Below are 16,767 nucleotides of genomic sequence, written 5' to 3' on the forward strand. Positions count from 1 at the left end.
AAGGATTCTTATTCAGGTACACATTGGACTGGATGACCTCTGAGGTCTTCCAGATCTGGATTCCATAACTCAGTTTTTCTACGATGCCTTTAAATCTCTTTATCTGTATATCCAGGTGGGAGGGTAAGAGGATACATATAAGAATGAATAGCTGTCTATCAAGGCAAGAATTCCTATTCTTCAGGCAAGGATTGGCCTAGATGACATTTACCTTCGCTTCCAACTCTGAGAATCTATTATATGAGAATATTCTATTCTATTCCCTCCTTTTGGAGGGAAGAACTTGATTTCCTATAGTGTTCTGCCATCATTCACTAAGCAGGTTGTAGGTTATATTTATTGTATGTTCATAAAGATTAATCAAGTTATTTCATATGTTTAATAGTAGTTGTGGGATAAGAAACAATTATTTCCTAGCTAAAATGGCATCATAGATTTTTCCAGTTTTCTTGAACTGAAAATCTTGAAAACCAGCCTGTGTGAAGATCTTTCGGTACTCTGTTGGAGTTCTCTCCTTTCCTTCAGTCTGTACCAGCATGTTCATAGAATAGAGCTGACTTGTCAAAGGCCCCCTCTTATCTTCAGCCAAAAGGGTTTCAATCACTAAAACACCACAGCCTAGAGAGAAACAAAGTAGGTGTTAGCTGGGCCAGACAGAAGCAAAAGACCGAAACAGGTTTCTGCCATGTTGTCTCTTATTCTTTCCCCTTCCGATCAGTGGGCTCAGTTTGAGGGCTGGCCGTAGGGAATACACCGGGCCTATTTTCAGGTGATCAGGGAGATCAGTCCTTCTCATATTGTAAGTCTGGATGCAGTGAAAATGCCAAGCTCCTTTCAGCATGAAAATAAAGCAATGAACATGCATTACTTGCAGGACCTTAGTTCTACTTTCGTTCAGCAACACAGCAAGGGTATATTACCCAGAGTAACCAGTTCTATCTAGAGACATGTCTGTTTCCAGGTCAGCTATATTCCATCATGTTTTGGTTTTCCTCACAGTAACATGTCAAACAAGCCTACGCCAATGAGTCCATGAAGATCAGCATACATGTGGTTCAACTCTTGTGCCATTACATACGAGGGTGCCCCCTTCTGGTGTTATCTCTGATTTCCCAATTCTGAACCTCAGCTTTGGACCTTGGATTATTTTATCTGATGAGAAAACAAAGTACTATCTCTTCCTCGTGCTTTAGCTTTGCATTAAGGCAAATTTTAATTCATGGAGGTATCAAGGAGGAAGTGGACAAATGCAGAACTTGGAGCCGTGAAATCTGAGTTCAAATCCTGACTCTACAACTTACATATGTGATATTAGACAAGTTACTTAACTTCTTTTTCTCTTGGTCCCACTTTCTTCATCTTAAAAAAAGGGGGGCAACTAGCCTCTGTAGCAGTCTTCCCCCAGAAGGCCTCTCCTCTCCCTTATCTTTCCTTGGCCTCATGAACCAGGAACTTTTTCCTCCTCCTCCTCCCTGTAATGCTACAACTAAGCTAGTGGGAGCTCTGCAATGGGCTAAGCCAATTGGGTATCTGCATCGAGTTTGGCATTAACATGGTGAGCTCCCAGGGTTGGGGAGAGGGGACTACCAGGTTGCCTAAAGAGGGGAAACTGACCCAAGTTAGAAATGGATCAGGTCAATGCTAATCAATAGTATGATCAGTCCCTTCAGTAACCCTGCATTCCCAGATATGAAGACCCAGACTTAAAAAAATATTTTTTAACTATACAGAACATGTGAAGGCACTATCTGTATCCAGAGAAAGAACTGATAAATAGAAGTATGTACAGAATAATTTTACACACACACACACACACACACACATATATATATTTATATACACCTATTTGTCCCTAATGGATGCCATCTCTAGGGTTAGGAAAGGGGGAGAGAAGGAAAAAAAGGGGAAAAAAAGAAATTTAGTTGATAATTTTGCTGCGTATTTGAAAGGAATAGCAAGTAGCACATAGTAGATTTATAGTTTCATGTGCAATAATCTTTTTTATTGTATAATATTATGGAAGTGCTTGTTTCATTACCTATATTTTAAAAAAAAGTCACTGAAGAAAGGAAAAGTATGTATAGAGAAATATAAATTCTTTAGTTACTTCACTTTATTTAAAACTAGGTATAAGAACACCAGCAGGACCAGAGCAGTGCTGTTAGATTGAGAAAATGTTTGTAGGGCTAAAGGTATTTCCATTAATAACAATAACAACAACAACAACTTCTACTGCATAGTTCTTTAAAGAGTGCCACTAAATGTGTTATATTTCAATGAAATCAGTGTGTGTTGGAAGGAGGTCATTTAAATGAAGGGTAGTCCTCAATTCACACTCCCTAAACAACCAAATATTTACTCTGTCTATATCTAGAAGAGATCCAGAAGGTACCATTTTCATTTTACCAAGGAAACTGGTGACTCTGAGAGGATAAATGGTTTGATGCATCTACACTTACATATGTACTTGTCCCTCTAATAAAGTGTAAATTCCTTAAGAACAAATTGTTTCATTCCTTGCATTTTTATCCCCAGAACTTTGCAAAGAGCATCAAACGCAGTAAGTGCTTAACAAATGTTCATGAAGTAATTCATTGATTGCCTTGGTCAGCTCACTTCTCTTTGGGCCTCAGTTTCCTCATGGTGAGGGCTAGGGTGGGGATTAGGGGAGACCCGATGACCTCTGGGGTCCCTTCTAGCTCTACGATCTTGTGATGCTAGGATGGGACAGGCCCAGGGGACAATAAAAGCTTCCTGATTCCCAGACCTATGTTCTTTCCACTACATGTTAACTTTACCAATTAAAATATCCTAAACTTGCTTCTGTCTGGGAAAGATTACACGCAATTAGTTGTAGCACAACCAAAGTAGAATAAGGGTCAGAAGATTTAGATTTGAATCATTATCTCATTAAGTAACAGCATCATAAGATCATAAACTTAGAGCCAAAAGGATAATCTAGTCCAACATTCCCATTTTATAGATGAAGAAACTGAGAACCAGGGAGATGGACTTGAGTAAAGTTTTACAAGGATAATAATCTCCATTTGATGGATCAAAACAGCGTTGCTCTAGAGCTGGAAGTACTTTTGAAACCATTGAGTTTAACCTAATCAACAGAGGTTGTGATTTGACCAAGATCATTGTTGTTGTTGTAGTTATTGTGTCATCATCGTCATTGTTGTTGTTGTTGTTCGCCCTTTGTCCATGAAAAGGATTAAGTGGGCTAGGATTTGAACTCAAGTCTTTGACTCCAAATTCATCATTCTTTCCAGTACTCCCACAAGATGAGGAAACTGATGCTAACAGAGGCTAAGTGCCTTGCCCAAGGTCATAGAACTAGTAAATGTCAGAGGCTATACCTAAGCCCATGTTTCCTGCCTACAAGTTCCAAAGCTATTTTTTAGTATACCATACAGAATATAAGGGGCAACTAGGCGGCACAGTGGATAGAGCACAGGGCCTAGAGTCAGGAAGACTCTTCTTCCTGAGTTCAAATTTGACCTCACATTTAGTAGATGTGTGACCCTGGGCAAGTCACTTAATCCTGTTTGCCTCAGTTCCTTACCTGTAAAATGAGCTGGAGAAGGAAATGGCAAACCACTCCGGTATCTTTGCCAAGAAAACCTCAAATGGGGTCATAAAGAGTTGGAAATGACTGAACAACAAGAAGGTCTCTTCTAAAATCTAGATCTGTAATCCTTTTAGGAGGCAGCTAGATGGCTCAGTAAATAGAGCACTGGATCTGGAGTCAGGAAGATGTGAGTTCAAATCCAGCCTCAGACATTTAGTAGCTCTGTGACCCTGGGCAACTTAACCCGTGTTTGCCTTAATCCACTGAAGAAGGAAATTGCAAACCATTATAGTGTCTTTGCCAAGAAAACCCCATGGACTGTATGGTCCACAGAGTCGTGAAGAGTTGGACACAACTGAATGATTAAACAACAACAACAGCAAAATATAAATGTTACTTAGTTCACAGTACCGAAAGCAAACAAACAAAAAACACATACCTGGTTTACAGGCTTGGTGAATGTTTGTTAGCAGTTGTACGCATTTATTGTCTGCCCAATCATGGAGGATCCTAGCCAAAATATACAGATCAGCTTTAGGAATGGGATCTCGGAAAAAGTCCCCTGAAATACAAAACAAATGGCCTGAGATCATCCAGCAATTCATTTCCATTTGGACAAACCTGAACTACATCAAAGAATCCTATGTTAGAGCAGCTGCAAGGACACATGGGAAGCATAACCCTTTGTTGAGCTGCCTCTGCTGAGGCAGAGTCAAAATCCTCAATAAATACATTTGAAAACACTGAACAATAATAAATCTATTGGCAGTGTGAAGGTCAGAGCTGTAACTAAGAATTTTTGCACCTTGAGCAAAGATGAGGCAGTTGGCAATGGTGGGAGAGAGATCACTTGGGGTGCTGCCACTCAAGAGGAGAAAGAGCATCACATGATGTCACCAGATTTTTACTTTGCTAAAGGACTGGCGACTGCTAAGGAGTCAGAGGGGACAGAAGTGTACCCTGAGACAAAATCACTTAGTTGGAGGGAATGGAACTCAGTGGTAAGTTCACGTGGAATGTGGTCGTAGTGGAGGAGGGAACTTGTGAAGAGGTAAATTCCAGGACATTTCTATTGTTGTTCTCTAAGTTTTAGTAGGTAGAGGCAAAGCCCCAGTCATCCTGCACTAATTAAAGTTCTAGTGTAGGCAACTTTTCCTTGAGGACAGAAAACTTCTGGAAAAGATGCCATGAGACAGAATATCCTTCAAAACTGGAACTTGAGTCATTAATCTAAAATAGAAGGCTTTTCAAGACAAAAATGCCTACAGATCATAACTATGATTCACACATCCATCATTTCAAGAATACCCTGCATAGGGGCAGCTAGGTGGCACAGTGGATAGAGCACTGGCCCTGGAGTCAGGATGACCTGAGTTCAAATCTGGCTTTAGACACATAACACTCACTAGCTGGGCTAGTGACTCTGGGCAAGTCGCTTAACCCCAATTGCCTCACCAAAGAAAAAAAAAGAACACCATGCATATATAAACAACCAAGCAACCTTCTTTTATCATTCAAAGCAAATAATCCTACTAAGTGACACACTGAACCCTTTGCAGTAGGAGAAAAGGAAAAGAACAAGGACATAGCCACATATTTGCAATGTCAGTTATTCAATCTCAGTAACTCTTCCAAGACAACCATGAAGACTCATAGGACTTTTAAGATAGAAGGGACTCTAGAGATATTTAATCCAACCTCTTAATTTTATGGATGAGGAACTTAAAGAACTAAGAAATTAAGCAATGTTCTTCATTGTTTCCGTCCAGTATCCTGTCCATTGGACCATGTACCAGGCTGCTTTCCAATGCCTTCTTAAACACATGCTCATATTCTGGAAGTAATATACTTCCTGGTGTTCTTAAATAAAGGGATCTATCTGAAAATTCTTAAATTAGATGAAATAAAATCTTATGACATTAAACAGCACTAAAGTCCAAGGGAGAGGGCAGCAAGGTGGTTGGAGGACCTGAATTCAAATATGGCCTCAGACACTTAACACTTACTAGCTGTGTGACCCTGGGCAAGTCACTTAACCCCAATTGCCTAAAAATTAAAAAAAAAAAGATGCAGTTCAAAAGTATGAAGGTGGTAATTTAGTATGACTCTTTGACAGCATCTGAATATACAAAATTACGAAAATATAAATGTATCTACACCCCCAAAATTCTTTGTATATGTAAATACTGCCATCATATGTTAGAGGGGCTTGGGAAAGACATTTAGACATGTTAAAACTGGGTCTATGTTCAAGGAATCCCCTATACCTAAAATGTAAATCTTTCCCTTCCTTTAGAAATATCACCAAGGCTTCGATCAAGCCTTCCCTGACTACCTCACCCCATCCCACTAACAGGTAAAAATTTTATCTCCATTCCCCCAGTGCTTTTGCTAGATTTTTCTGTGCATTGAACTGATTCTCCTTTGTTTTCCTTTTTTTTTTTATCTCTCCCCACCCCCATGGGAGATAAAAGAAAGCTCTTTTACATCAGCCTTTGGAGACCCAGTCATAATTTATGGTCTGAGGTCCCCAGAAAAAGATAATCGAAGAATAGTGACAAGATAAATCACAGATACATGATTTTTTAGAAGTCCACAAAACTGAACCTGATGCAAATAAACCCAGAGTTTGGGGTTATGGTTAATGCTTGAACCTCACTCTCATCAAAATTGGTTCAAAGAAAGGATAACATACACATTCAGTTGAGTATCAAAATCTATCTTACCCAAAGGGAAGTAAGATGTGAAAATGATGGGGGTGAGGGGAGAGAAGGAGTGCTGATTGAAGGGAGGACAGATAAATGGAGGTGATGATCAAAAGCATAACAAACTTTTGAAGAGGAGAGAGAGAGAGAGAGAGAGAGAGAGAGAGAGAGAAGGAGGGAGGGAGGGGGAGAGAAAGAGGATAGAAGTAAATACATAGTAATCACAACTGGAATGTGAATGGGTTGAACTTGCCTACAAAATCGAAGCAGATAGCAGAATGGATTAAAAACCAGAATCCAGCAATACGTTGTTTACAAGAAACACATTTGAAACAGAGAGACACACAACACAGAGTAAAAATAAGGGGCTGGAACAGAATCTACTATGCTTCGGCTGAGATTAAAAAAAAAAACCCAACAGAGATATTAATCATGATGTCAGACAAAGCAAAAGTAAAAATAGATCTAATTAGAAGTGATGAGCAGGAAAACTACATTTTGCTTAAAAAGGTATCATAGACAATGAAGTAAGCTCAATATTAAATATATATGCACCAAATGTCATAGTATCCATATTCTTAAAGGAAAAATTAAATAAGTTACAGGAGGAAATAGTAAAACTATGCTAGTGGGGGACTTCAACTTTCTACTCTCAGATTTAAATAAATCTAACCATAAAACAAATAAGAAAGAAGCTAAGGAGATAAATAGAATCTTAGAAAAGTTATGTATGATACATGTCTAAAGAAAATAGAATGGTAATAAAAACATTTATTATGTACCTACTATGTGCCAGCCACTGTGCTAAGCTCTGGGGATACAAAAAGAGGAACTTAAATCCTAACTTTTAAATGTAGTCAAAGATTCATGTAGTTTGTGCATACCTACTAGATCATCCATTGGCCATCAGACCCTTGGTAAATTATTTAACCCTACTGTGTTTAGAAAGGTTTTTATGAATATACTTGAAATACGATATTTTTTTAAGATTTAGTACTGGAAAAGACCTTAGAAATCAATTAGTATACTCTCTCCTTTTACAGGTGAGGAAACTGAGGTCCATAGTGGGTGAGTCACTTTCCTAGGATTACACAACTAAGTAGGAACAAAAGGAACACAAATCTAGGCCCTCTGATTCAAAATCCAATGCTCTTTTCACTGTACCATGCTTCCCATTTCCTCATCTGTAAAATGGGTATAATAATATTTAAACTATCTTCACGTGGCTGTTGTTAGGAAAGTATTTTTGGAAATCTCAAGCTATCATAAAAATGTAAGTTATTATTATTTGCATTTGTCTCTTGAGGTACAATTTCAAAAATGAGAAACCAGAATCTGATGATTAAATGAAAAGGGGAAGTTTTCGTTCAATTTCCACTTATGTTTTCAGCTTGATCTTCCAGTACAAAATAATGAAAAATACTTCTTAGCCCATCATTTTTTTTTCCTGTAATTTCCCATGAAATCTAGTCCCATATATTTGTTTCATTTTGTGATATTATAGTCACGATGGAAGACAACAAGAATTAATCATAAAGCAACATAGATGATTTTTTTAAAAATATATAAGAAGTCCTGTAGACTTTCTGAATATCACTTAGATACTGAGCATAAGATTTATGGTTCTTTCCCCTGCCACCTGGCTTCATGGAATCCCCTAGAATCTTTACAAATGGTGCTTACCTAAGACTCAGATAACAAACGACTTCTACGTGAATGTAAAATTGTTTGAAGTGTTTTGAAGGTCAATTTAATCCAACAAGCACTTCGTAACTAAACTCTTACGATAAGCAAGACACTGTGTGCAGGTGCTGGGAATAGAAAAACAAAGGTCAAGATAGTCCCCTCCTGAAAGGACTTTATGTTCTACCCAGGTAATCACTATATTGTGCAGTTCTGATTAAGCTTTTTTTTTTCCTCAAAAGGCACTACGAAGGTGTGTGTAGTGGTGTCTTGCTGCATACTTGGGAAAGTTCTGAATACTAATAGTCCACTACAAGGAAACATGGAACACACAACACAGTACAGAAAACCAGTTTTATTAAGGGCACATGCTTAAAATATGAAGGTCAATCAGCAACAGGTCAAGTCTACTGGACACCTGATGCTTCAGAGAGGATGGGGCACCCCCTCCCAATAAAGTCTGTTGGGATTTTATAGGGTTCTTATGTGGACCCAGCAAAAATAAGCATTGGAGAAAAGGAGTGAGAAGCCTGGCTCTGGGAACTGCTGCTAATTCGTGCTTGTTAGAGCAGAGAGGGGAAAGGGAGAAGGAATGGTAGACTCCTGGATAAGCTGACCACTAGCTGATATTCAAACTGGAAAAGGGGATTTGGGCCATTACTGTTGGTCTTAGTGTGACAGGGTAACTCAATCCACAATGAAGCTTCTCCAGAGTTTCTTCCTTTATCAGGGAGGGGAGAGTACTTTTGGGGTCATTACAGATGGAGAAGAGGAAGTAAAACCTTTTCAAATATATCAAGAAAAATCAAATCTGCATGGCTTCCTATTTCCTCCAGGATAAAACACAAAACCTTCAAAGACAGACAGCCTTGGTTTAGGGTAAAGAGTGCTGCTTCTGTAGTCAAGGGACCTGGGTTGCCTTCCCACCCATGCAACTATTTAATTGTGTGATGAATTTTGCTTTATCTCTTGGGCTTCCGTTTCCTTTTCTGTAACATGAAGGCTTGGGCAAATGATGGATATGTTCCCTTCCAGATGTAACCTAGGGCCATCTATTACTTCAAATATATTTTAGAAAAAAAATATAAAGCTTATCCCTTGAACAATATCTGTCTTTCCTTGTGGACTAAAATAATACATCCAGACTTACCGATGTGGAAACTGATCCGAGCTTCCTCTAGGAATGGAAAATGCTTCCTTGCCACTTGTACCACCTTTTCCTTTTCAAATATTGTCACTTGGCATTCAGGATATATGGTGATACATTCCTTGGCTAGGGCACCTGAACAGCCTCAAAAACAAACAAACAAAAAAAGAATCCCAGCTAAAGATGGAGGTCACACCAGTTGCACAGACATCACTAATCAGTCAACTCCAGGGGCCCTTCATTCAGGATACTAATTGTCCAGGATCTTCACCTTCTCCCTTTTGCTAACTGCTGAGGTTTTCTTTTTTGGGGTTTTTTTTTTTTGGTCATTTAATTTTTCACTAGCACCAGGATTCAAAAAATTTCCCTTTCTCTGTATGCTTCCTGGGCCCCACCCCATCTCTGCCTAATGATTGATATCTTTCCCCTACTTCAAGGTCTTCCACAGATGCCACCTTGCAGAATTATGGATTTAGAGCAGGAAGAGAACTCAGAGATTATTTAGTTCAACTCTCCTTATTTTTCAGATAAAGAAACTGAGGCCTGAAAAGATCAAGTGACTTACTCAAGACCATATATATAATACCCATCGGAGTTGGAATTCAAGCCCAAGCCCTCAGACTCCAAACCCAGATATCCTTCCTATATGCCATACTTCTTCCATAATGCCTTCAGTGATCCCCAAAACTAGAAATAAGTCCTCCCCACTTGAATTTCTCAGGCTATTGTTTGTATACCACCCTACCCCAATTCCTATGCAATCATTTTCTAACTTGTAATACAGTTATTAATGTGTATGTCTCATTCCTTCTACTAGATTTTAAACCCAAGGACTGGAATATATTTTATGTGTGTTTTATTTTTTATCTTTCAGCTACCATAATCTAATACAGTGCCTTATATGTAATAAGTGCTTAATAATGTTTGTCAAATTTTTAATTGAAATAATTCAATTTATTTTCCTATCTTGCAACACAATCTCTGACTTGACCTTTTCTGTTCTGTGTCATAGTTTTTGCATGCTCAGAAGACAAAAGCTCATATTAATATAGCAGAAAGCACCTTTCTCAAAAGAAACCTCTGAATTGGGCAGTGGAAGTAGTATTATACCCATTTTACAGATTAGGAAACAATGCCTCAATGAGCATAAGCGAAGTGCCATGTTCACAAAACTAGTTAAGCATTGAGAACCTGGGATCCTACCAAGCTTTCCTGAATGCATGTAAGACTAGTTCACTTTCCACCATTTATCAGACACCTCCTAAGTGCAAGGTACTATAGTAGGTGCTGGGAACAGAAAGACAAAGAACAAAAGAGTTCACTGTATCAAACCGCCTCCCGCACCCCCCCATCCAGTTCTAAGGAGAAGGGAGAGAATCAGATTCTAAGCCCCCAGACTATTTAACCAAAAGATACAGACAATGATAAACCCTAGTTGTGGATCATTAAAAGCCCTTCAAGTAGGTTACTGAGGTTGACCAGACACTAAGGAGTTGAGCAAGGAGCCCTACTCCGCTTTACTTTTAAAATGAACAAAAGCCCTCTGATAGCTGCCAAGCCATAGACCTCTTCCCTTCTGGGTGCTGGAACTACAGAGACTCCAAAGCCCACTTCTATCATAACCTTTCAACCCTAGTCTTAATGCTGTTCAGTAGAGTTCCTGGACACTATCTCATGCCTTCAGACTATGATATCACCATAGAATTTAGTTGGAAGGAATATCAGAGTTCAGCTAGTCTGAAAACCTCATTTTACAATTGAGAGATTTCCAGCTATTTGCCCAAGGCTACATAGACCATAATGCCTTGGCTCTTTGCTGATCCTGCTGTCTGTCTTCACAGTGATACACCCAACCAGTTGTATCAAACCACAATATTCTTGTCACTAGGGCTCAAATGCTCATGGACCAAGCCTGCAACCTTGAGACAGCAAAACCTCACATGCCATGAGTGACCAATGGACTAATGTAATAATCTGTAACTGCCACATCTCCACTATATGTTTCCACTGATTATGCCTTCATCTTACCTCTGATTAGAGTCTAAATTCCTTAAAGCTAAAGGACACACCTACTCATATTTTTAGAAAAAAAAATTATTGATATCTTTTGCTTTTACATCACCTACTTTTTCCACTATATTCCTCCTTCCTCCCCACCTAAATAGCCATCCCTTATATTCAAACATTAAAAAGAAGGGGGAAAGTTTAGCAAAAATAACCAACATATCAAAAATATTTGATGCAGGTAGTACTCCACAACCAACCTTTGAAATGGAGGGAGCTATCTTCATATCTGTTCTTTGGTACCATCATGATATAGATGCAGCATTCAGTTTTTATTCTTTTGTTGTTTATTGTTCTTTCTATTTATATTGTGATAGTCACTGTGCATGTTGTTTTCATGGTTCTGCTTATTTCACTTTATTACTGTTGTTCACCGTACACCATCTCAGTAAATGTCTTTTCTACAAAGTAACTGTCTATTTCCTCTCAAGACCCGAGTTTTTCCTCCATAGATGGCTCTCTTTTCTGCTACCAGAGGTCATATTTTCTCAGAATTATTTTCTACATAGAAATGTCTTAATTTTTAAAGGTCTGCCAAGAGTGTGGCCATTCTTTAGCAACCTAATCATTCCATAAAGCTTAATTGAAAAACTTCTTCACACTTCATAAAGGCCTCACAAAGTGTAAAACCTTTCCTACATTTTGCTTAAGACCTCAATAATCCATTGTCTCAGTTCCCTGATTCTTAACATTCTGTAATTTCATCAACTAGGCTGGTGGGAAATAAACTGATTGAGGGTCTTCTGCTCAATCCTCCACCACCACCTCTTTCCCATTGCCTTTCTGTTGAGTGTTTTGCTCTGAGAGTTCTTCAGCTCAAGCTACTTACTTGTTTTTGTTGTTGTTTGTTTGTCTTTTGTTTTGGAAGAGGACCATGACATCAAGAAGTTGATGCCATGACTTGCAAGTGAATTGGATTTAAGAGAGGGAGGGCTATGTAAAGTCACCAGTCTCACCATCTCCTCCAAAGCCATCTGGGTCCAGTGGCAAGATACAGATCAGGAGCTACTGGAAATGGCTGCCCTCAAAGCTACTTAGTATATAACTCAAAGGGTTGTTTCCTCTCTGAGTCTACTAAAGATTATTGACAGTCGGAGTAAGTGGCCCTCTGCTGGCAGAACTGCTTTTTCACCTGGCTTATTTCTGAATGGATAGTTCTTTCTTGAGCTGTTTTAAATGTCAAAACATGCAGTTTTGGAACTTACATAGTAGGAAGACTATACCAGTGGTTTGAAAACAGATTCAACAGTATATTTTTACATACTCCTCAACCATCATTTTTTATTTGTTCTCTATCATCTGTGTGTAGATCAGTCCTAAATCTATACATCCAGCCCCAGTCTCCAGAAAGCAAATTGTCTAGTGGACATTTCAAACTGGATGTCCCAGGAGCATCTTAAACTCAGCATGGCAAAAATTGAACCCATTATCCCCCCCCCCCAAGCTCTTCCCTCTTCCAAATTTCCATAGTTCTATTGTCACCATTATTTCCAATGTTGCAGGTTCATAATCTCAATAATAACCTGCACTCCTGATTTTCTTTCACCCCACATGTCCATTCATTCACCAAATCTTATCAGTTGTACCTTCATAACATCTCCTGCATGCAGACCCTTCTGTTCACTCACACAGTTACCTCATCACTTCTGCCTAGATTATTGCAGCAGCCACCTAATTAGCTGCCTTGCCTCATGCTGGCCCCACTCCAGTCCATTCAACATAGTTTCCAAAGTAATTTTCCTGAAGCACAGATCTGACAATGTGTTCCACTACTCAACCAATTCCAGTGGCTTCTCATTGCCTATGGGATAAAATATAAATTCCTGTTCAGCTTTCAAAACCCCGAACTACTTCACCCTAACCTATTTTTCATGCTCATGGGACATTACTCTTCTTATCATGCTCTGTGAGGGGCAGCTAGGTGACGCAGTGGATAGAGCACTGGCCCTGAAGTCAGGAGGACCTGAGTTCAAATGTGACCTCAGACACATAACACTTACTAGTTGTGTGACCCTGGGCAAGTCACTTCTGCGATCCAGCCAAATTGACTTTCTCTTTGTTTCTCACTCACAAGCCTCCATCTCCCATCTCTGTGCCTTTACATTAGTTGTCCTCCATTCCTACAACGCACTCTCTCCTTACCTCTTCCTCATAGACTCCCTCTCCTCTTTTAAGAAACAGCTTAGGTCCCATCTTGTACATAAAGTCTCTCCTGATCCCCACAGTTGCTAAAATTCTCTCTCCCAAACTACCTTATATTTAACTTCTTTGTTTTTATTTGTTATATAATATACATATATATACACATATGTACTATATGTATTTTGTGTGTACTTGTCTCCCATATGAAAATGTGAGATCCTTGGGAATAGGGCATTTCATTCTTTGTGCTTGCATCCCCAGCACCTAGTACATCATCATTGCTTAATAAATACCATCAATAGTTGGGTGGTGCAGTGGATAGAGCACTAGGTTTGGAATCAGGAAGACTCATTTGCCTGAGTTCAAATCCAGCTTTAGACATTTACTAGCTGTGTGACCTTGAGCAAGTTACTTAACCCTGTTTTCCTTAGTTCTTCATGTGGAAAATGAGTTGAAGAAGGAAATGGCAAAACTACTCTTGTATCTCTGACAAGAAAACTCCAAATGGGGTAACAAAGAGTAGGACACAATTGAAAAAATACATTCATTTACTTAGCTTACTTGATGATAGATTGTCAAAATCAAAAATGTCAGGACATTTGAATGTGAATGCTAACTTATTAAAGTGGGCAATCCTACTACCTTAAGATAGCTCAACAAAATGTTTCCTTCTACTTTATCAAAAGGAATCTTCCACAGAGAAATGTCACTGGTTTTCAATAAATCATTCTAGGTAAGGCTCCTTGTATCATAAAATCATGGATACTGCCTCAGTCCCTGAGGCAAACTATTAAAGGAACATAAAGTTTAGCTCTGGAAAGGGCCTCAGGTATCATGTAGTCCTACCTGGCCATTTTAGGGATGCAAAGACTGATGCTAAGTGGCAACTGAGGCCACTTAGAGTTAGGATTCAAACATAGATCTCCAGACTCCAGATTTGGGCCACTTAACACTATACATCACCCTACCCTCTCTAAAATTCCTAATAAATGAGCTAGCAAAGCAGAGGAAGTGTTTGGGGCTCAGGAATTTAGAAATGATTATCTAACTAGAAGGAACTTACCTTTTCTTGCCTTCCAGAGGCAGCTGGTAATATAGTGGATAGAATGTTGGGCGGGGAGTCAGAAAGACGAGTAAAAATCCAACCTTCGACACTCACTAGCTGTGTGACCCTGGGCAAGTCCCTTAACCTCTGTTTGTCTCAGTTTCCTCAACTACAAAATAGGGATCATTATAGCACCCACCTCACAGGTTTATTGTGGGATACCCTTCAGGCAGTACCTGGCACATAGTAGGAATTATATAAATGTTTATTTCCTTCCTATAGTTTCACAGCATGATTCTAAGCCTCATGTACAATTTTTATTCATCCTCCATGAAAGCCCTTGGTTCTCAGCACTTATCTAGAGTACTTCAAACAATTCTTAATTTTTTAGCCAATACTTACCACCAAGATCATAAATGAGGGGGAAAGGGGAAAGGTCAAATGCAGTAATCACATCTCTGCCATTCATACTCCAAATCTCATGTAGGCCATGCATGAATTTTACCAGCTCTTCCTCTGACCTAGTGGTTGAAATAATAAATGTTACATGTTATATCAAGAAACAGTATGAAGTAGTGGATAGAGAGCCAACTTTGGAGTCAGACCTGGGTTCAAGTCTCACTTCTAACAATACTAGCTATATTATCCTAGGTAAGTCACTTAATCTCTCAGTGTCCCAAACAATTCTCTAAGCCTCCCAGCAATGTTGAGAGAATGCTCCTTTTCAGGAATACTGTGTACTGTACTTATAAAATCACAAGAGAAGGGGAAAAAAACTACATTAAATATTATATATATATATATATATATATATACACACATCACTATGAAAAGTGATTAAAGGCAATTCCTAACTAATTTTTAAAATTAGTTAAATCCCTAACACATTTTAAAAATGGGATATCAGTAATGGATTGGATTTTGCCTAGGTTAGGAAATAAACCTTAATCTTTTTTCTGAAAATTCATTTTTAGTCTTATTAGATCTTTTGATCCAATAAGCCTTCTGTAACTTTCTCCTGATGAGTTTTACATAATGAAACACATTTACTACCATTGAAGAAGGCTTATTTCCATTTCATCAAATGACTAAAATATTTTCATAGTTTAATATCAAAGCATTATTCAAACATTGATGACAAATCTATACATCAAAACAAAGGGGAAAATTCTATGGATTCTTCAGCCCCAAATAAGATAGATTTTAGATTGTGTCTGTATACTCAAAGTGAAGTGATAGGGATTTAATTGGTATAGATATTCATGTTGAGATGACTCAGGACACAAATATAATTTGAGATGGTCAGTGAGAAATGATTCATTTGGGCTCCTACTCTTCCAATTAGTATTAATCAGTTTGATATTTTAAATAAATCATATAGGGATAATAAGATAAGACAGGTTATTATGTCGGCCTTTACAATGGGCCTCAAACTTTAATGTAATATTCATTACTTGCTTACCAATTATGAGGCTCACTTGCACAATCACAAAAATGCTGACAAAGATATCTCCACATTGTTTTGCTCAAATTCCATGTCTCAAGCCTAGCATGGGTGAGACGACTCGATTTTTTGGAAATTGCCCAATTTATTTTTGTACATATGAACCACACTCTCTTATCCAACATGAGCAGGTGACCATCTTATGATCGTCTTATAACCATTTTAGTCAGTGGCGATGGCTTGTGCTTCACCCAACCTGTGGACCATCCCCCCAGTTGATATATCATGTTTTGGCTGATACCTCATTTTTGGCCCTCAAGAGCAAGGTCTATAAACCAATGAGATTCTGTATTTTACTAAGTCTCTTTTGCATATTTGAGTATCAAGCCCTATAAAAACAAGGTTCTGAGGACCAGCGTATCTCAGATCATGAGGAAGATCTGAGGTCCACTTCATTGGAGAGGGCCATGGACCATTTAATAAAGTGCCATTGACTCAGAGCTCTGCCTCAGTTTCTTTTATTGTAGGTTGGATAAGTTTAAAGTCCACAGGACTAAATTATATAGTTGGCTATAGTCATTGCTAAAATTATTTGGATAACCACAAGTCTCAGCTTCACTTTGTGTTTTTATTCCTACTTATTCCCTCCTATAGTAATTATAAATAAAAAGAACAGAACATCAGAGTGTTCATTTTACCTGTAGATAGCTTCAAAAAGATCATCTGATGGAATACCAAATGTCCTCATGTATTGATTTTTTCCTTCCCTGAGGGGTAAAAAGGTATTATTACTTATATGTACTTACTGAGCATCAGCATATTACTAGATGTTCCAGAGTCCTGAGTACATATAAACCCTTTCTTAATGAGCTCATAAATAACATGCCCAACCATAGGCTCCCTTAACAAGCACTGTTCTTCAAGTTGAGCCAAAGAAGACACTCAGTAAGAGGCCACTGAAAA

General features: G+C 38.5%; 1 protein-coding gene across 2 annotated transcripts in view; it reads right to left on the reverse strand.

Moving 5' to 3' along the window:
• Positions 1-406: 406 nt before the first annotated feature.
• The window catches only part of ASMT (acetylserotonin O-methyltransferase), a 29,007-nt gene continuing 12,646 nt past the window's right edge, over positions 407-16,767 (reverse strand). The window contains exons 4-8 of one of the 2 annotated variants that reach the window (XM_027842390.1): positions 16,503-16,571; positions 14,763-14,881; positions 9,113-9,253; positions 4,014-4,136; positions 407-618 (exon numbers count right to left, since the gene is read on the reverse strand). In XM_027842390.1, the coding sequence (XP_027698191.1) occupies positions 407-618; positions 4,014-4,136; positions 9,113-9,253; positions 14,763-14,881; positions 16,503-16,571 (664 nt within the window). The remainder of the gene's footprint in view (positions 619-4,013; positions 4,137-9,112; positions 9,254-14,762; positions 14,882-16,502; positions 16,572-16,767) is intronic. The other variant, XM_027842391.1, reaches the window with a different exon arrangement.

The sequence above is a fragment of the Vombatus ursinus genome, unplaced genomic scaffold, assembly GCF_900497805.2.
Source record: "Vombatus ursinus unplaced genomic scaffold, bare-nosed wombat genome assembly UNPS02014872.1, whole genome shotgun sequence".
Lineage (NCBI taxonomy): Eukaryota > Metazoa > Chordata > Mammalia > Diprotodontia > Vombatidae > Vombatus > Vombatus ursinus.